Raw genomic sequence first — 21,411 nt, forward strand, 5'->3', positions numbered from 1 at the left:
ATTTTATGTGTCCTGTGTTGGGATGGTCTGTGTTGAATTGTGCCCATAAAGGCTTTTTAGTATTCAAATGATGTCTTTGTGGAGGGACAGTCCCAGAGGCTCACTTGAGCCCCCCAGTGTCATCATAGGGTGTCTGGCCTTGGCACACTTTCTGAGGACAAGCCGAGGTCCCCGAAGGTAAAGGCACTTACCCCTGGGTAACTGGGCTATAAGCACCAGATCCTGTTGTTTTCAGGGTCCATGTTGACTTCAAAGCATAGGATTGGTCTTAGCATGGACTCTTATACCAATCCATACCCATCCATGTTGGAAAGTGCACAAGTGCATACTTGAGGAAAAGGGTAGAGAAATGGGACACAGGCTGCATATGTCTGTGTTGCATACTGTAGCATAATATAGTCCATACTAGACATTTTTTGGCCCATGTCTTGAGCTCTGTGTGAAATCTGTAGAGATCCTGCCCTTGTGCATTCCCTGTTTTATGGGCCCATTTGTAACAGCTTGTCAGGTCTCTCATGTACCCCAGAGTGTCAGTACTGTACCCCAGAGTATCAAGTGACTTAATCACTGTACAACCAGCTTTGCAGTGGACATACAACGTTAACACTGTTGAACACAGATTATTCTCTTTATAACAGACGTATATTAACAATTGGCTATAATATTTGGCTGTGCTATGTGCCAGTGCTCTGGCCTACATTATAACATAGAGCACGTTACTGACGGGCAGAGACAGAGGCTATTGGATACACACTCTCAATGGAATTTACTTCACATGAACAACACATACCTCTTGTACAACAGCACATGTTGCATCTTCTTCGTGTCCCTTGTAGACGAGGACATCTGCAAGCTGTACTGCATCGCTGAGGACTTTGATTTCTTTTTCGCCATGTCCAGCAAAGTCAAGGATGGGACCTCCTGCTCAGATCACAAAGGGGATGTGTGCATTGACGGAGCATGTGAGGTACAGTACAGATTTGTTGACTAAAAAAAAACAGGTAAACATACAGTATCAGTATGACATGCTAACACTTTACTTGAAACACATTTTACAAAGTGAAAGGCGTATAACGCCATATAAAGCATTGATATTGTAGCACCAATGCATCTAGAATTAATCCAATAGACATCAATGTCTATGATATGCAGAGCACGATTATTTGAAGTTACTTTCCTTTTTCTACTTTTAGAAAATGGGAAATGATAGCTTCAGTATGAACAGTAGCCTTAACATTTCAGTATACACTGGTAATGATACATAATATTGATAAGTACACCTCTTATGAAGTTAAATAGCCTCATAAAGTGTTATAAAGTTCCTTTGTTCCCCTTCTACAGCCGGTGGGTTGTGACCAGATGTTGGGCTCCAAGGCCACTCTGGATGCTTGTGGAGTATGTAAAGGGGACAACTCTACATGCAAGTTCTACAAGGGCCAATACACCCTCCAGCATCGGGCTAATGGTATGGCAAATGGGAAGACTGGCTGGTGACTGGTCACTGTACTGGGGCAGGGAATTCAGAATTCTGTGGGAGATGTGTAGTAAAATGACATTGCTTACCTCTGAGGCTCACCAAGTAGGGCTATCAATTATTAGTGTGTGTGTGTGTGTGTGTGTGTGTGTGTGTGTGTGTGTGTGTGTGTGTGTGTGTGAAAGAGAGAGACAGAGAGAGAGACAGAGAGAGAGAGAGGAGAGAGAAAGAGGAGAGAGAGAGGGAGGCAGGGGAGAAAGAGAGAGAGAGATAGAATACACAGCAAACACACACACACATGCATTCAAACTTACTAAGCTGGGCAGGGCTGTGTTGCATAGGTGAGAGCCCAGCACTGGTCGAGTCTGAGGGTTGCATAGAGTTGAGTTTACTTGGGTCCGCTGGTCTTGCAAACAGATGGCTTTTGTTGAGATCCGACCTGAGAGAGAAATAGAGAGAGAGAGAGAAAAGGATAGACAGAAAGAGAGAGACGGGTGAGGGCCCGGGGCCAGGCACAAAAGGGTTGGACCCTCCTGTTGTCGTGCTGCTCAGACAGAAGACCCTGCTGGAAGCTCTTTGGTAGAATGGGGCAGTTCTGGCGCGGCTTTACAGGAGCAGAGATAACTGAACATGACAGGGTGAATTCTCTAGCAGATGCCACTGTAGGGGAGACAGGCCCTTCCTCCACAAAACTGTACTCATACTGTACAAGCAACTTTTCCAGACCACAGGCTGTGTGTGTGTGTGTGTGTGTGTGTGTGTGTGTGTGTGTGTGTGTGTTATACATGGATGTATGTGGCAGCATGCCGAAGGAAGTCATATGTTGCAGAGCGTCAGAGAGCTGTTTTATTAGAGTTGAAGATTTTGAAAAATAATCAAACTTATGGAAATACTCATTACAGTGGATTTACTAAACACAACCTGTATGTTATAAGCCCAAAAAGGCAACAGATCATCCCATCCCATGTATATTTCCGTATTTATTCTGCCTTGCAGTTGGGGAGGGTTCTCATCAAGACCAAAAGCAGATTACTGAAGCATAAAGTAGACTGTCACTACACCATCCAGCTGAAAACCTTTCCTGGTTTTTACAATGAACTACAAGATTACAGTGATAAAAAATCCTGGATTTCAAAGATCAGTTTTATAATGATCATAAAAGACAGAGTGTGTTTCAGTTCAGTGTGCGAGACAGTAAGCCTAATTTGTTGAGACGACTTCAGAGGGTAAATTAGCTCTCTCTCCCTTTTCCAGAGTACTACCCCATGGTCACCATACCGGTGGGGGCGCGCAGCATCCGAGTTCAGGAAATGGAGATCTCCACCAGCTACCTGGCAGCGCGCACCCTGAAGAGGAAGTACTACCTGACAGGGGACTGGACAGTGGACTGGCCTGGAAAGTTCCACTTCGGTGGAACGGTGTTTGACTATCAGCGCTCTTTCAACCGCCCAGAGAGCCTGTATGCGGCCGGTCCCACTAATGAGACCCTGGTCTTTGAAGTAAGCTCGCCCCATCCGTCCCTCCTCCCCACCCCCCTTCCCCGTTTGCCCTGATGTCCGTTAGAGAATTAGCCGTGACAGGGTCCTGGCAAGAGCTCCGGGCCGGGGCGTTCGCTCAGATGAAAACACAAGGCCTGGGGGTGCTGGTTGGGTCCGCCGGGGTAGGCAGGAGAAAAAAAAAAAGAAAAGAAGAAAAACCCCCCCGACGACAACAACAGCGAATGGGTAGAGCAGATGGGAGTAACGCTACTGTTCAGGATTAATTTGTCCTGGTTCCGATGCTGTCGGGGGGCTTTCATCTCCATAATCGAGAGGTTTGGAGGTTCAAACAGCTCGCCGTGCCGCTTTGAACTTCCAGATCTGTGCACTTTGTGTTGAAAAAAATATATAATTCTGCACATACCGCGTGGGTTTATCTGAAACCAGACCAGCGGTTTTAACTTTAACAGAGTGGCAGGGAGAGGTGTCGAGCGCCTCAAAGCAGGGGTCGACAGAGAGTGTGTGTGTGAGAGAGAGAGAGAGAGAGAGAGAGAGAGAGAGAGAGAAGTGGTCAATTAGGTTAAATGGACTATCATGCCGTCATGTTCATCATCCATATAAAAATGTACACCTCACTTGTTCACAGGCTTGTCCCTGTCTTTATTCTCTACAGGTCCTCTGGTATGTCCTACTGTAATACACTACAGTATTCTCTAATATAAATTAGGCTCCATTTAAAATATGCCTTTAAGGATATAGACATATGGGTTTGTTTCCCAGACCCAGATTAAGCCTCCAAATGGAGAATCCTAATTTAAATTAGATGCACATCTCAGAATGTTTATTACTTGTGTCTCCCAAAAACCAAAGTGTTGAAGCTCTGGCTAGTCATCGCTTGTCACAAATCACTGCAAGTGAGGTTGGAAAAGAAGAAGAATAGAAATAAACATTTTGCTCAGATAGTCGATTAAAAGCAAATGCTATTGATAAGTGACTCTCAAGGCTGTTTGTAGAATTTCTATATGGTCCCGCTGGGATATATACAAAATGTGTATGCACTCACTGTACTGTAAGTCACTTTGGATAAAAGCATCAGCTACATGGCATATATTCTATATACACTCACCAAACACTTAATTAGGAACACTATACTAATACTGGGTAGGGCCTCCCTTTGCTCTCAAAACAGCCTCACTTCTTTGTAGCATTGATTCCACAAGATGTTGGAAACAATCCTTTGAGATTCTGGTCCAGGATGACATGATTGCATCATGCAATTCCTGCAGATTTTTCAGGTGCACTTTCAAGCTGTGAATCTCCCGTTCTACCACATCCCAAAGGTGTTCTATTGGATTCAGATCTGGTGACTGGGAAGGCCACTGAAGAACACTGAACTCATTGTCATGTTCATGAAACCAGTTTGAGACGACTTTTGCTTTGTGACATGGTGCATTATCATGCTGGAAGTAGCCATTAGAAGATGGGTAAATTGTGGCCATGAAGGGATGCACATGGTCAGCAACAATACTCAAATAGGCTGTGGCATTCAAGCAATGTTTGATTAGTATTAACAGGCCCAAAGTGTGTCAAGAAAACATTCCCCACACCATGACACCACCTCCACCATGAGAATGTGTACAGGTATTCCTAATAAAGTAAACCATAGCTATGTAAACAGTAAACAGAGTTTTTTTTAATTTTTAAAAAAATGTTTATACCTTTTTAGAACTGTCTCGGAAACAGATGGGGAAACCAGGTGAATTTGGAGAGTTATGTTTGCAATCCAACCACAGCCATGGTGAAAATCAAGTAAAAGCTAGTTTCAACAGAGCCTTCCGGCTACCAGTGAACTGAAAAGCGAAGTTGAAACAGGGACGATAGCCTATAAATACACAAGAAATGCCATAGTGAAGATTCTGGAATGCCTTTTAGTCATTTTAGCAGGGAAAGATTTGGCCATCTTGACATATATTTAGAATATAGAAATATGTGGTAATAATATGGGGTAACACAGATACAATATATTATTGCATATATATATATATATATATATATATATATATATATATATATATATATATATATATACACATATATATATGTAAGCACATATGGCCTTCTTATAATGCCTTAGTAACATCTGTTAATGAATCTGAAGTGATTGTTTTACATCCCACATATTTATACTGTCTTTTAAAAAGCTACATTCTTAATGTGTTAAGAGTGTGCATGTTGCACCGACATTGCCACTCCAATGTTGCCTTAGAATCATGTGTCACAAGGAGGGTCAGCAGTGGCCGGTCGCTGATCTGCAGATGAGATGGCATTAATCTCTTTAAGTATGCTCTGTAATTACAAAAAGAAGAGAGAGAGAGAGAGAGAGAGAGAGAGAGAGAGAGAGAGAGGGGGGGGGGGGGGGGAGATTAAAAGATTAAGAATGCTGCAATTGAACTTTATAGATCTCAGAAGCTTGGGTCAGGGCAGGGAGTCTTAAACATGTTCCAAATTAAAAAGGCAACAGAAGAGAAAGGATTTTGTTGAATCCTGGAAAACTGAGGAATAACCACTGATCGCTCCAAGTGGACTGACTCAGCTAGAAACAATTTAAAAAAAACAAATGTGGAAGAGTGCGAGGGTAAACTTTGACACGGTCTGGGTAATCAGTTAGAGAATAATAGAGAGAGAGAGGGAAGAGAGGTAAAGAGAGAGAGGGAGAGAGGGAGAGAGAAACGAGACATAACATATGGTGAGCTCTAGGGGTCTTGCTGGAAACCGGATAGGGATTATTTCCGGAATTGACATTTTTGTGGTAGTGTTCGGTGGGGTCACGCCAGTCCAGAGCACAGAATTGTGGGTACAGGCAGCAGGTGATGCTGGGAGATTTGTAACCATGTCTGCCACAGTGTAATTCATCATCCTTTCCCCCTTTACTTGATGAGTGGAAGAGTGATATGAATATACCCCTTGGACAACGTAGTGTTCTGTGTTATGGATTTATTACCTTATCTCAATGATGATATTGCCTAAAGCAGCAGACATAACTGTTGCTGTCACACAAACGCATGCACGCACGCACGCACGCACGCACGCACGCACGCACGCACGCACGCACGCACACACTAAAGCAATTTGATGGTGTGCTTGGGCCCTGAACAAGATAGAACATGAGCCTATGTGTCATGCTTTGCTAACCTTTTTTAAGGTTACATTTCAAAATCTAGATGCACATAAATGTTCATATCACTGACCATGCCCTTGGGATAGATATACAGTGTAATAAGATACTGTACCTTTCAGTCGTCTAATCTGATCACAGCACAGTTTATCTTTATGCTGACCACTTAATCTGGCCTAGCAGATGTCTTCTCCATATGTAATACACATTCACTCTGTCTATTGTGACTACAATAGGGATACACCACATTTCTCTCTGAGGGCTGAGGCTCTTAGCACACTGGTGTGGTAAAAACTATGAACCTCTACGGAAGTAGACAGGGTACAATACTGTAAATCACTGTAAATTACAGCATGTTCGGTCTATTTACTTTGTAAACGATTGACATGCACAAACTAGAGATTTGAGAAGAAAGTAAGAGTTTGATAAGAGACAGAATGACTTAGAAATAAGTTAATAACTTCTCATTTTGAATTCATGCCCATATCTGTGCATTCGTTGTTACTAGCTGTGCTGCACTGTCAACAAACCCCTCATTTTGGCAGTTTTGAATGTGACCCTGAAAAGTACGGTTGCCAGTTTGGGCCAAGTCTAAAGCGAACAAAGCCGGGTATTCATTTTGAGAGGGTTTTTCCACTCCATTAGTGGCAACCCCAGCCTGTGCTCCGTGACCCAAGATCTAGGCCTGCCAAGCGGTCACTTGTGTTTCCTTTTCGGTTCAATCACAAAGCTGTGTCTATCAGACCCTTACAATGGCCACCCACCTCTCACTGAAGCCCTTATATAAACACACACACACACACACACACACACACACACACACACACACACACACCACACCACACCACACACCATAGCCATTGTCGATATGCCATTGGTGTCTGCCAGTTGGTGTGAATTCTTGTGGTCCCTAGTCTCCTGCCTCTGTCCAGCACTTGTTTTTGTTTTCCCGGGTGATCACAGATTACTTTTCAATGTGTTGTTGCATGGGACAGTGTAGCCCTAGACATGTCTATTCTGAGATGGAGGAGAATGGCTTCTAACCACACCAAACCAAAATATTATTTGAAAAACGAATTAGGTGCACATGATTAGATTTGCCAAGTGCAACACTCGCCCCATGAATTAAGTGAACTAAATGCACATGCACACTTCAAGCATTTTGGAAATTTCACACACTATTTTGAAAAAGGTCTGAACCACACTGGTAGAGGTGCTGAGATCGATCCAACACACAACTTGACTGTCATACCATTCCTCCCTGTTCCTCAGATCCTGCTGCAGGGGAAGAACCCGGGTGTGGTGTGGGAGTACACCTTGCCCCGCAGCGAGAGGAAGCCCAACTACACCTGGGGGATGGTACGCTCTGACTGCTCAGCCCCATGTGCTGGAGGTGAGCCCAGTCCAATGCAGGCTGATGGATGACCAAGAGAGAGACTGTGTGTGTGTGTGTGTGTGTGTGTGTGTGTGTGCATGTGCGTGTGTCTGTCTGCATCTGTGTGTGTGTGTGTATTTGTGTGTGTGTGGATGTTTTACATGTGTGTCTAGATCAGTGGCCCACTTCCTCTATTCATTCAGTCCCAATGGGGTACGCAACAGCAGACAGACGGCACTATGACAAGATAAGAGCAGAGATCTGGATCTGCACTCGGTTCTGTCATGGTTTCAGTCATACTTGACTGAAGTCTTCCTGCCCTCCCGTGGTGCCTAGACAGGCTTTGTACAACCTTTTCAGTGGCTATAGAAAACTGACAACTTTCTCTCTTTCTATCTCTCTCTCAGGTCGGATCTCAACAAAAGCCATCTGTTTGCAAGACCAGCGGACCCAAGTAAACTCAACTCTATGCAACCTTCAGACCCGACCAGTGCTGGGGTCTCACCTATGCAACACACAGCCCTGCCCAGCTTTGTAAGTCTGAATGCGTGTGTGTTTGTGTGTCAAAAATCCATGGCCACACACACACACACACATACCCCAGCCCTGAGCCATGCTCCTGTGCTGTTGTTACATTCTCTCTCTCTCTCTCTCTTTCTCCCTCTCTCTCTCTGGCCTCCCTCTGGTCTCTGTCTCTCCTCTATCTCTGGTCTCTCTCTCTCTCTCTCTGGTCTGTCTCTGGTCTCTCTCGCTCTGGTCTCTCTCTCTCTCTCTCTCTCTGGACTCTCTCTGCTGTGGCGGCTCAGTCTGGGGATGCTGGTGTGGTCTCTTTGCTGTGGGCAGGAACCACTCAGCCTCCCCTCTAGTCTCCTCCTCTGCCTCCGTGTCCCAAACCAAACAGGATTAGCATGCCCTCCAGACAGGGCTAGGCCCAGGCCCAGGCCTGGTATTCCTCAGCCCTGGCTCCCTGCTCAAAGCCACAGCTCCTTGGCCCAGACGAGAGGAGAGCCACCCCACTCGCTCTCTCTCTCCTCTCCTCTCACAATGCCTGCCTGTCTGAAAGCTGTCTGCCGCTCGCACTGATTAGACTAATAGTCAACTATACTTAAGATAGGTATACAGTAATGCATTATGATGTGGTAATAAGGCATTGCATAGAGATAGATTGAGTTGTATCTCTATGAGGCATTATAAGACTTGTGATAAGCATATGCGGCTCCATACCATGGTGACGTGATCATGACTTATTATCAGCCATTTTGAGTTAGTTTGCCACCTAGAAAGACATAATAACATTATGAATGGAACATCATAAGGCCTCATGCAAGCCATAACTGCCATGACAGGCCAGTTAGATCATTTCCACACACTTAAAATGGTCACCATGAATCCAGACATTTTGGTTGATCACCGTTGTGATCAACCAAAATGTGGGGGGTAACATTTGTGTCAGTCACCGAGCATTTGACTTGACAGTGGAAACACACTGGATCATCTGGATGTTGGATGTACCTCACATTGAGCTCTGCCCCTGTGGCCATCCATCCAGGTCCCTATGGGATAGATTGATTTACGAGTCTCCCGCTTCAAAGGGACAGCCCTGTGAAGGCAATGGAGGCTCTGAGAGGCCCAGGCACTCTGACAAAGAGATGACAAACCTCTCTCTTTTCCTCAGCCGCCTGCCTGTCATCTTTTCCTTGTTGTTGTCTGCTGTCTGAAGTCCCACGCCTTAACAGTACAGTATGTCTGAGTGAAAGCGTGTGTGTGTGTGTGTGTGTGTGTGTGTGTGTGTGTGTGTGTGTGTGTGTGTGCGTGTGTGGCATCCTCTGTGTATGTGGGGGTATGGGGAAAACAGGACCATGTGACTGTCAGTAAGTACTGTAAGTAAAAAAATAATAATATACAGATTGGTCTCCCCCCATCCAAATCTTGACAAATTGTCAGATAACAGTGTGTCATTGAAAGAACATCATTTCGAAATCTAGAACTAGCCTTTATCTGGGTCCGGGAAACAAGCACTCGGGTAATATAGCTCAGAGGCTGAACAAAAGCTGACTTTATCTATGGAATGTTGCTTCTGCCATTTCCACAGGCAGCTCCATCATGGGTGCTACTGTCTTGCACTATAAGTGTGCTACCCCGTCTGTGAGGCTTAAAAACCTAGCCAAAGTAACACAGTCAAACCTTTTTTTTTTTAGAGGTTCCCACCATTTGTGAGGGATTTTCTTCCCAGGAATCTGGGTCATACTATATCTCTTATTTAGGGAGATAAAGGTTGAAATGGCCAGATTACTAATGACCTTCTCCCAGTGTCGACCAGGTGAATGACATTACCAACATAAAGTCAAGAAAAGAGTTCTCTATCATTGGTAGCCGAACAGAATCCTGGAATAGTTTGCCCCCTGTTTCTCAACTGATTAAGTGTTTGGATCTATGAATGTTAAAAAAGAAAAGTAAGGCAAGGAAAAAAATAGAGGCCTTTACAAATGCTCCCAAAAATTTATGGGCATGCTTCCAAAAACAGGAAAGAGAGGGAGGGGGTGAGGGGTAAGAAAGACCCTTGCTTATCTTTGAAGCAAATATCTTGCAGTGCTGACAGGTTTGTCCATGTTTTACTATGAAGAGAGATTCGGAATCCCCAGGGGGCCCGATCAGTCTAGCCAGCCAGGAATCCACGGCCTCAGTCTTCCATCTCCAGCCCCAGCACATCCTCTGAATACTCAGCCTCAACTTCCCAAGTCTTCCCAGCCTCAGTCTTCCATCTGCAGCCACAGCCATAGTCCTCTAGCTTTAGCCTCAGTCCCAGCCCCAGCCTTAGCCCCAGCCCCAGCCCCAGTCCTCCAGCCTTAGCCTTAGCCTCAGCCCCAGCCTCGGCACTAGCCCCATCCCCATCCCCATCCACATCCCCATACCCCCAGCCATAGCCCTATACCCCCAGCCCTGGTCAGAGGTAGCACACTTGCCTGTCACAGGCTTCTGTGCGGTAAGATCAAATGCCAGCAGACCCGGTAGCAGCCAACTCTATCTGCCAGCCCAGAATGTCACCGGAAAGATAAATGTTAATGCCTTAAAGAGTTTTGCAGTGATGCTGCTCTCTCAGTCTCTGTCTCTCTTTCACTGGCTACTACAGGACCAGCTCAGAGATGCAGCTCTTTAGACTAGTGGCTAGAATCTAACTTTAAGTTTTAATCTGAGGTGCTGTTGGATGCTATGCAAGTTATTGCACTGCTGATTAGATTAGCAAATGTTTGCATGAGAATCACTTTTCCCAGAATATCTGTATAGACATCTCTGAATTAGAGCTTTTCACTAATGGCTTTCTATTTTAAGTCCCGTTGCAGTACTGTTCAGGTTGAACATTATGGCACCTAAATTCAACCACTACTGGGAATGTGAGGACATCCAAAGTTTCTCAATACCCCCTAAAAAAATTGTCTTTTTAAGTGCATGGCTGGAAATATGCGAGTTATTGGAAGATTCCAGAAATCCAAATTACAGCCAAGCCAACATTGGTTTGCAGTGAAGCACAGTAGCTAGTTCAGTCTCTCTTCCAATGACATACTGTTATTTATATGGCAGTGAAAGAAAAAAAAACAGGAGAAATCCAAACCGGTGCTTTGCTTCTAGACGGGTCGTGTTTCTCATCTCCAAATTGCAGTTTAGCCTTCTCCCTCATTTGTCCATCGGTTTGAAGGGAAATGAAAGCCTCTTTTTGCACTGCAGGTTGGAAAGAAGGGCAGTGGGAGTGGTTGGGCGGCACCAGAGTCTCAAAACTCTGGCTAGTCGGTTGTCCGTCTGTCTGACTGTGCGGTTGTCAGAGCAGTCATTTGCAGTAATCTCCCTGTGCCCAAATGCCAAGACACAGGCTCTATTTTAAAAGGCTGCTTTCATCAGAGGCTAAGAATGATTCAGAGATACCAGAATGCCACATCTAGTGAAGAGGCTGAGCGTGTAGACAGAGTCCTGCCCCTCCTCTAGACCAGACCAGACCAGGGCAGAGGAGAAGAGAGTTTGGGCGTAGGGGAGGTTTGGGGTTTAGATGAAGATGAGATATGGCAATCTGATTAGGTGTGTGTGTGTGTGTGTGTGTGTGTGTGTGTGTGTGCGTGTGTCTGTGTGTCTGTGTGTGTCTGTGTGTGTGTGTATGTGTGTGTGTCTGTGTGTCTGTGTGTGTGTGTGTGTGCTAATTAGTTCATGTTGGTCACGTACTGTGTGGTGGGAGCAGTGCACTGGAAACCTACTGAAGCCTTGTCTGTGTTATGTTTAGATTCTGAGTGTGCTTTGTCAGATGTTGCTATTAGAGACATGTGCAGATGTGCAGAGTGTGTGTGTGTGTGTGTGTGTGTGTGTGCGTGCATGCATGTGTGTGTGGTGTGTGTGTGTACATATATGTCCATCCTGAGATGGTGGTGGGTGTATTTAGACCCAAAATAAATCATACAGATTTAGGAAATCTGTGGTTCCTAGCCTTGATTAGGCATCTCTTTCATGTGGCTGACATGCTGATGACAGAGGTTAGGAGATCAAAGTATACAGCTGGATCATCCGATTACTGAGAAGGTTCTTGCTGACTGTGCAGAGTGGAGTGTGTATGTGTGTGTGCGTGTGTGTGTGTGTGTGTGTGTGTGTGTGTGTGTGCAGTGCAGATCATACCTCTTATCACATCACTACTTTATTCTACACTGAGGCTATTTTAAAACGTAAGTATTTCTTTCAAGGAGTTCTTGTTAACAATGATACACTGTGTGACTCACTTCTCTCCATTTCTCTCCAAAGCTGGACGACTGGAGAGTGGGGTCCCTGCAGTCGTTCCTGTGGGGGAGGGCAGCAGACGCGTCATTTTCGCTGCATGCGTAAGGTCACCTACCAGAGGGATGAGGTGGTGGTCCACTCTTTGTGCCCTGTCATCGCCCCTGCCCAGGTGCAGCCCTGCCACACTCAGGCATGCCCACCCGAGTGGAGCACTGGAGCCTGGTCACAGGTGGGTCACACAACTTGGCACACACTCCTAGCAGAAAACACATTTCTGGCAGACACACATTCATGTACAGACACACTATTATGGACTTCACTATACTTATTTTATCCAATTTGTGTGACAGGGCTAATTCACAATAATCAAAAAAACTATATGTAAATGTCCAGATTTAGCCAGCAGGCACATTTTCATCTGTAGTCCCTGTGGATACGCACACTCATGTATGTAAACATCCATATACCTTCATCTCACATACCTGGGCAGGTTATAGGAGAAAGCTTTCGCCAAAGCACTGACATTTGGGAAACTGGCATCATGTACTTTAATCTTAGGCACTATAGATATACTTGTATATGGCGAAAGTAAAAACATTAAACAATATTAATCTAATGTCTCATGAAGGAAGAGGCATTTTGATATATTACCTTCCAGTGAAATTATGCAAACATCTATGGTGGCCAGATGGTAAGGAAAACACTCCTCTGCCCTCTGCTGGACAAATGGTTAAATGCAAGATCACTGGCCTTAAAATAGTACAGAGACAGTAATGAATTCATGAATGTCTGAAAACACTCAGATAAAAATGTCACAAAATCGAAATGCTCTAAATCGATTTTTTTCAGAATGCCTGCTATGGCCATGTTGATAGAGGCTGTGATACATAGTCATGGAATTTGACAGTGTCATCTATCTTAGTCAGTGGTGACAAGGATCTACACCTGCTCTTTCTATCTCACTGTAAAGGCCTGTCTGTCACTGCTACTACAGATACTTGGAAGAACATTTCTCCTTAATTAAGGGTCTACAGTATGTGCATTACATTGAACTACTTAAATTCAAGGTCTTTTCATATCTTTAACATAACTTTACATACCTAACTACAGTGTGATTTGTGAAATACTATCAAATACTTCAATTGTGCTTGATTCAGTTGCCTGGTACAATAGAACCAGTGGAATAATCTCAAAAGTGCAAAGCCTGCACATCCAGTAAGTCAAGAATCAAAACAAGTGCACATTAAGTATTTTAAAGTATTTCACCTACTATTTTGACCCAGGGCAGCATGAGATGGACTGCACTTTACTGCCTCTTATTGGCTGCATCCTTCACTAGGGAGTACTTAGCGTGTTACACGCACACACACACACATACACACACACACACACACACACACACACTTACTGTAGATTGTCCCTCCTGAGTTCACACTAAGTTTACTCCCTACTTCTCTTTGGCTTCTTGCAGTGTTCCAAGACATGTGGGCGTGGCATGAGGAAGCGTAGCGTGTTCTGCAGGAGCACAGACCCAGGTGCCAAAGCAGTGGTAGTGCCAGACAGCATGTGTAAGCCACACCACAGACTCAAGGGGCAGGAGACCTGTGTCATGCGGCGCTGTCCCAAGAATGACCGGCTGCAGTGGGTCACGACCCCATGGGGCGAGGTAGGGACGCAAACACACCCACAGCTCGCAAACACAGCTTGGTACAAGCACACACACTCACACTTGACTTGACACTTCTTTTGTGATTCAGTTGTTTTAGTTCCTTTTCAAAAAAATGCTAACCAAGCTTGACACAACATTTCCATGCTACCATTGATTTTTTTCAAGGAGACCTGGTCATATACTGTACTTACTATAACCTCGTACACACCCATGGTTTAAGAAAGAAATTCAAAGATCAGAGTAGGCTTAGACCATAGACATGAAGCTATCAAGACAGAAAAGCATTTGTGACATGCACTCACGCACGCATGCACGCACGCACGCACTCAATACTAATGCTGTGTATCCTCACCAGAACAACAATACATCAGAACAAACAGTCATATATTTGAATACCAAATCTATGACTACAACAGACAATGGTTTTGTTCGTTTAGCACTTGAGTGCCGTTGCCATGGAAATAGATGCAGGGTGACCTTGTGATGCTCGCTCCCCAAGGGACAAGTTGAGCTGTTTTTTTCCTCTGAGGGACTCTTAATGTTCCTAGATTTTCTTGTCACACAATACTTTCCTCTCCCAACCCTGAATCCCAAATCAACCCCTAGCATAGCCTCTACCTCCTATGCATTTGTTGAGATCTGGTATAATAAGAAGGTATAAGCAATATAGTTGTAGCTTTACCTTGCGCTCTGATAAGCTAGCTGGCAGTCTCGCCATCTTGATTATACTGTACCTATCCAATCCTTTAAGATCTACACAAGTGTCTACTCTACACTCTTACGCTACTACCTCGAACCATAAAGTGTTCTAAGGCCTTCTCCCTGTTGGAGAAGCCTTTGAAAAACCCTCTTTGGTGCCATGTGGAACCCTCTCTGTGCAGCTTCATGGCATCAAATAGTTCTTCAAAGGCACCCACAGGGACAAGCTTTTTCTAAGAATCTAAGGAGTAGTGATCTCCCAAGTCAGATGTGTTGCCTCCCACAAATAACATATGCTCCCGGCTAACCGTCTGCTCAGCTATTGGCATCTGTGTCCTATAGACAGGAGGGATGTGCACGCCCAGGAAATCCAAATTATTCCTCTGAGCCTCCTCCTCTGATTCCTCCATTTCATTCTGAACTCCACCTACCCAAACTCGTGATCTGTCTCTAGAAGACTCTTTCTGGAAGATGTTTTACTCCCTTCTTGTGCTTCTCGAAAGCTTGATTCATTCTTTTCAGATGTACCGCATTACAGTACTGTACCTGATACAGATGGTTAGAGACTAAGGGATTAGGGGCTAGGGATCCAATTGGAATCAGGCCTAATGACGTCTTCTGTACCCCTTCCTGCAGTGTTCTACGTCCTGTGGGTCTGGTGTATGGAGGAGAGAGCTACGTTGTGGGGAGAGGGACTCTCAAGGGATGGAGTACGTGGAGTTCCCCATGAGGAGGTGCAGGAACCTGCCCAAACCCTCAGTGGACCTCCATCAATCCTGCAACAGGGGGCCATGCCCTGACCTTCACCCCCCCGCACCCCCAGGCAGGACGGCCAGCGCAGTAGTCTTAGGCTGGTACTCCTCCCCCTGGCAGCAGGTAGGACCACCCTCCACCTACTACTACCCTCTGTCCTCTCACTTACACACCTGGAGCTAATGCATACAGTATAGGTCTTCAAAATGTAAAAAATAAAAATATAAATCTTGCTATAAGGTGACACTACAGTGCTGTGTTGCACCAAGTTCATAAGCAATCCTTTGTCCCTGAACGTGCAATTACATGATTTTGACAGTAGTGAAGAAAATATTACTAATTTCTTTATATTTAGTTAATACTCTGCAATGCAGTGCAGCATTACCTTTTGAGGACCAATACTGTATGTCAACTACTTGAAGCTATTTGAGGTGTGCTTGGTTAAGCTTGGAGTTTTTTGCACTTTTGGGATGTCATTGCTTCTAGCATACCAGGCAAACTAAATCAAGTGTATTTGAAAGTATTTGACATACAATATGGTCCTCTCACACACAACAGGGATATGGCATATATATATATATATATATATATATATGTTTGAATGGATGTGGATTCAGTTTAGTGTACCATTTGTCCTCTCTCTGTTGTTTAGCTAAATGGGGGTGGTATTCATGTGTATGCATAATGTATATGTCTATGAAGGCAACCTCTTAGCATTTGACATCTGACTACCCTTGATCAGGGCTCTGTGATGTTGCTATGCATGTAGACTGTCTGTCTTTCCCCCTTGACAAGGCTTGAGGCTAAGGAGATGGTGTGTGTATTCTTGATGTGTTTTATCTTCAATCTCTCTCTCTCCCACTTCTCTCTCGGTCTATCGTACTCCCTCTCGCCCCCCTCTTCCCCACCATTTGCCTTCCTCAGTGTTCTGTGTCCTGTGGGGGAGGGGTGCAGAGCCGTTCTATCCAGTGTCTACGTCAGGGACGTCCTGCCTCTGGATGCTTACCCCATCAGAGACCTGTCACCTCCCGTGCCTGCAACACCCAATTCTGCCCTGCACCTGCACCTGTCCCTGCCCCACCTCCAGCTGCTGGTCCTGGTCCCGGTCCTGGTCCTGGTTCAACTATCAAAGGTAAACTAAACTCATCTGCAGTTCCTGATTGACCTAGCCTATCCGAGGGGAAACATGGAGCAATTGTGAGGATTGGATCATTGAATTGAATCATTAAATTCCAATCCTCAGATCAACAGGAATGCTTCTACTAGAAAATATACACTATAATAAAGTTCTTTCTGTTTACTGTATGTTTGAGTTTATGTCTTAACAATATTCCCCTGAATCCTCTCTCCATCAGATGACCAGTCCTGTGTGGACTTCTTCAGCTGGTGTCACCTGGTCCCCCAGCATGGTGTGTGCAACCACAAGTTCTACGGACAGCAGTGCTGCAAGTCCTGCTCAGGCAAAAAGCAATAAGGCTAGAGGACTCAATTTCCCATGAGCCCCTGGCTGCATGTTCCTGAGGGAAATTACAGTACATAAGTGGGCTACACCTCTAAGGACGCCGTGGTTCGAAGTAGATTCGGGCCATAATGCACAAGAGACTTGAGGGGCGCCGACTTTTTTTTTCTCCTGAAGTACTTGACTAACAGCGATTAGACAAACAGAAGACAATAATCTCTATATTTCTGGTGAATTTGTACTAAAGAAGGCAATGTGGGTACAAACTTTTATGCTCATCTGCCAAAGCATCATTGTCTCTTAACTGGAAGTACAGTAACAACACACATACACAACATACGTATATGTAAATATATGTTTGTCTTCTGATATCAACATCCAACTCCAAGCCATCAAGCGAGCTTGAAGAATATTTGTATTTGAGCTCTCATATACAGTATTTTGTACATCAAAAGGAACCTGGTTTCAGACTACTTTTTAAATTATTACAGCTTTTGTATGATTTTGCATTTGTCAGATGTACAGCTGGCTTTGTTATCTATGTGTAACAAATGTTTTACATGTCCCGGTTATATACGTATATCACAATATCGCAACAGACTCTTTTGGTTCTGTTGTATGTACTGTAAGTGTAAAACTTTAAAATACATTTAAAGTCGATTACAACTCCCATATGCACTTATCCTACGTGGTTCCTCTGTCTTCCATGTTTCATTATCGGTGCTTTATTGTGTTATGCGGAAATTGTGCATTCCACGTGTGCATTCCATACATATCAACGTTGTGCATACATGCCTATCTGTGTATGAAAAAAAAAACTATTTTTGTTTGCTCATATTGTAAAATGTGTGTTTTTTTCTATTTCCTCATTGTAGTGTATACAGTATGCTCCAAATGTCTTGTGAATATTTCCCGGGTGCAATTATGACTGTTAGCTATGACAATGTGTTATTTCTTACCCCCATCCATCATCCATTATGAGGGAGCATCCTCCTTTCTCTGTCTGTCTGGCCGGTAGGCAGCACTGAACCCAGGTCAGCTAATGTGGAGGAGATTTACAATGCCAAATCATTAACTAGCGCTCAGCAACCCACAGAGGATCTCTCATCCACTTCCACTTATTAATGAAAATCAATGCCTGCAGGCTAGTTAAAGAGGTTGTGAGGTTAGGGGTAGATGGGGAGAGCGGGCTGTTGGAGATGTGTAACCCCCTTGTATAGCCAGGTGGGAGATGTGGTGTGAGATGGTGGGAGAGAGTTGGAGGCACCAGTGTTATGGAGGTGGGTGGGAGGGGGTGGTGTTGGGGTTGTGTCAACTTGCTCTTTTCTTCTTCTTCAGGATTGCTAATTATCCACAGAGCATGTTACTATGGGATCAGACTGTTAGCCGGGGGGGGGTCTGCATACTTCAGACAGTTTACTCTACCTACCCCTGATCTCTCACAGCGGCCCAGCTCAGCTCGGGTTTGTTTGGAAAATGTCAGCAACCCCCACCTCCCCACCCTCCATCCCCGAACCTATGACCCCCACCTTATGTTAAGTATCAGTCATTGCTATATGGAATACCTCGTCACATTCCAGTCAGTCCCATTATGCACTAAAGCCACTAGGACTAGACACCGGGGGGTGACACACTTCCATAGTCGTATGTCCTCACGCCAGGGAGAGAGACAGGAAGAGACTGGCTAGAGTGTAGGGTGTTGCTCTCACGCCTCCTCCACCCCTCAACCCTAATGATGTGTCTCTGACTGGGCCTCATACAGAGAGACAGATCGAGTGGTCTATTTTAACGGGTACCACAAATTGTTAATACGCCTGCATTTGAACTTGCATCCGTTTTGCACCGGCTGAAAATACAGCCCCTAGTTGGGAAGTTAGAGAGAGAGAGAGAGAGAACTTATCAGTTTTCTACATAACTGCTGAAAAGATTGTACAAAGCCCTACACTCTTCCTCTGTCTGGGCGACATGGGAGGGAAGGAAGACTTCAGTCAAGTATGAATGAAATGTGAGAGATTGCAGATAGAGAGCTCTGCTCTTAGCTTGTCATAGTGCCCTCTGCCATATGAGTGTGAAGTGGCATTTCTGAGTAGTAACAATGCCGGGCTGGGCTGGGCTGGCCTGGGCTAGGCTCTGGTCTGGTCTGACTGAGGAGACAGCTGTCAGTACCATGGGAGTTGGAGTAATATTTAGGTTTTTGTGTCTACATATGCCTTTTATTATTTCTCTTCTTCATCTTCATAATGTCCTGTACATTTATTTTATTCTGTATTGTCTTGTCACCCTTGGTAAAGACAGGAAAAGTGTAATTTATTTACCATGTCATTGGATCTGAGATAACAGAACATTATTGGTCGGGGAGATGAGCTATTATATACTACTTGTATTATAGCGCATGATCAGTGTAATATTTAATATGTTTTTTTCTCAAAAGTTTTATAATAAAGCTATTGTCAAGATGTATCCCCCCTTCCACCTCTGTCTTCTGCTGCTGATGCCTATACTCTCTCTCTCGCACACGCGCGCACACATACACATACACACACACACACACACACACACACACACACACACACACACACACACACCACGGGTGAGATGATTGTGCTTTAATCAACACGTCTCTCTCAATCAAACATGAATCAAGGCGGCGGGAATCTCCCCATCATTTCCACACTGACTGCACGCTTACTACCCCACTGAGAGGGAGCCATGACAAGTTGAATTATGAACAAGAGTGGATCAGGACTCAAGGCAGCCATTTGGCTGCAGATTTAAGGGTACCGATGATGGTGGTGGTGGGGGGAGGGGTATTCTTCTCTCAGTTTCTTAATAGGATTTATAGCTCAACCCGGACCTGTGCATAATTGCTTTTTTTTATTTACAGTGTGGAACGACTCCCCTGTGTTTCAACCAGCCGTGACTACCTGCCTCCTGCTATCCCCTTTGAACACACAACCTACCAAACAACACTAACTTATATACACACCACCTGTCACTGTTACATAGTACAATGAAATTATTCTTTTTGTCATTATGCACTCCAGTTCAAGAAATACACTCAAGACGGTGAAACCTTTTAGGGGGACTTTGGAACCAAACATTATGGTACTCAATGTTCTCATTATGCTCTGTCAACATGAACATGGGTTTGCTTATGTTTGTCGGTTTTGTTGAAAGCTGAAAGACTAAAGTATGGTTTCCTTCCTTTTCCCCCCTTCATTGTCTTTCCTTCATGAGCTCTTCCTACAATATGCTCTTTTAAGGGAGTGAAACACCAGTTGACATCTGACCAACTCTAAGGCAGAGTTGTAACTCTCACCCTCCGCACTCTACAACCCTACAGCCAGACACTCTACTCTACAACTCAGTCATTTGTGCACTCCTCCCTGTGCAGTGAACCTTTGGAGTGTTCTTTACTTCTGACAGTCCCTCTAATCACATTTTTACAGAGCTCTGTCCGTGAGCGCCTGCTTTCTGTGTGAGAGTGATCTCTCTATTTCTCCCAGAGCTCAGACTAAGGGCAGACCTCAGCCGAAGTGAGAACTGTCATATTTCAGTGCCACCTCTCCCATCACCTGCACCATGTCAGAGAGAGTTCACTGAGAATGCACACACACACACACACACACACACACACACACACACACACACACACACACAGACGTGCGTGCGCAAGCACACAGGACAACACATATTCTCTCTATCTCTATCTCTCAGACGCTGTATGTGGAGTCTGTCTGATATTCACAGTGGGGTTATTTTAGGAGGATTAAGGCGTCAGAAGGGTTTAGATGTGTGTGATTGCGCTGGAGCCTGGGCAAAAGCCTAATTTGTTGCTGTCAGGTGAAGTTGGCCTTTTCTCTGTAATGTAAAGATGGCAGCTTCCATTGCCCCATTTGTCACCGGCAAAATAACTCTCAGATTATCACCTCAAAGGGACTGACAGCTCCTCAAACCCCACCCCCCCTCCTCCCCCTGCTTTTATGTTTCCATCACATTGACTGATTTAGAACTCCTTCTCCCATTCTACCCCGCACCCCCCCCACCCCCCCCTACACACACTTTGTTGGGGTTTGACTTGTGGCATTAACCCCCATGTCTGAAACACTATCCTGGGGGGGGGGGGGGGGGGGGGGGGGGATAGGTGGATTAGTTGAGCCACCTACGCTTCACTGCTCTCTAAGGGGAATCCAGTGGTATTAAAGCATGTGGCTGACTGCATAGAGCACACACAGACGAGGCTATATACAGTATCAGCCATCAGCTGAAGGTGGTAGTGTCAGCACATATATAGGCTAAGTCAGTTCTGTAATATTTATCTAAGAGGAAGATTCTTGTTAACTCTTCCATCCATGCATAGCTGACATCTTCGAAAAAACTGATACTGTATGTGTGTGTCTGTGTTGTTACATTACTATATTGTTGCACCACTGCACCAAGGAAAACGTGTTTTCCTGTGATATCATCTGGATACACAGTGACCCCTTCCTAACATTTAGTTGAATCTCATTTGTAACTGATACAACTGATCAACCAAATGTGTCCGTAGGCATGCCTTTATGTTTGTATACACAAAC

General features: G+C 44.8%; 1 protein-coding gene across 1 annotated transcript in view; it reads left to right on the forward strand.

Annotated features, from left to right (window-relative positions):
* The window catches only part of adamts18 (ADAM metallopeptidase with thrombospondin type 1 motif, 18), a gene marked incomplete at both ends in the record, with an annotated part of 42,483 nt that extends 25,634 nt beyond the window's left edge, over window positions 1-16,849 (forward strand). Inside the window, 10 exons of the mRNA XM_083665481.1 lie at window positions 837-967; window positions 1,342-1,465; window positions 2,729-2,973; window positions 7,400-7,520; window positions 7,910-8,036; window positions 12,279-12,483; window positions 13,726-13,920; window positions 15,259-15,498; window positions 16,300-16,507; window positions 16,731-16,849. Of these exons, the coding sequence (XP_083521607.1) occupies window positions 837-967; window positions 1,342-1,465; window positions 2,729-2,973; window positions 7,400-7,520; window positions 7,910-8,036; window positions 12,279-12,483; window positions 13,726-13,920; window positions 15,259-15,498; window positions 16,300-16,507; window positions 16,731-16,849 (1,715 nt within the window). The remainder of the gene's footprint in view (window positions 1-836; window positions 968-1,341; window positions 1,466-2,728; window positions 2,974-7,399; window positions 7,521-7,909; window positions 8,037-12,278; window positions 12,484-13,725; window positions 13,921-15,258; window positions 15,499-16,299; window positions 16,508-16,730) is intronic.
* Window positions 16,850-21,411: the final 4,562 nt, after the last annotated feature.

Source organism: Argentina silus (assembly GCF_951799395.1).
Source record: "Argentina silus genome assembly, chromosome: 2".
Taxonomy (NCBI): Eukaryota; Metazoa; Chordata; class Actinopteri; order Argentiniformes; family Argentinidae; genus Argentina; species Argentina silus.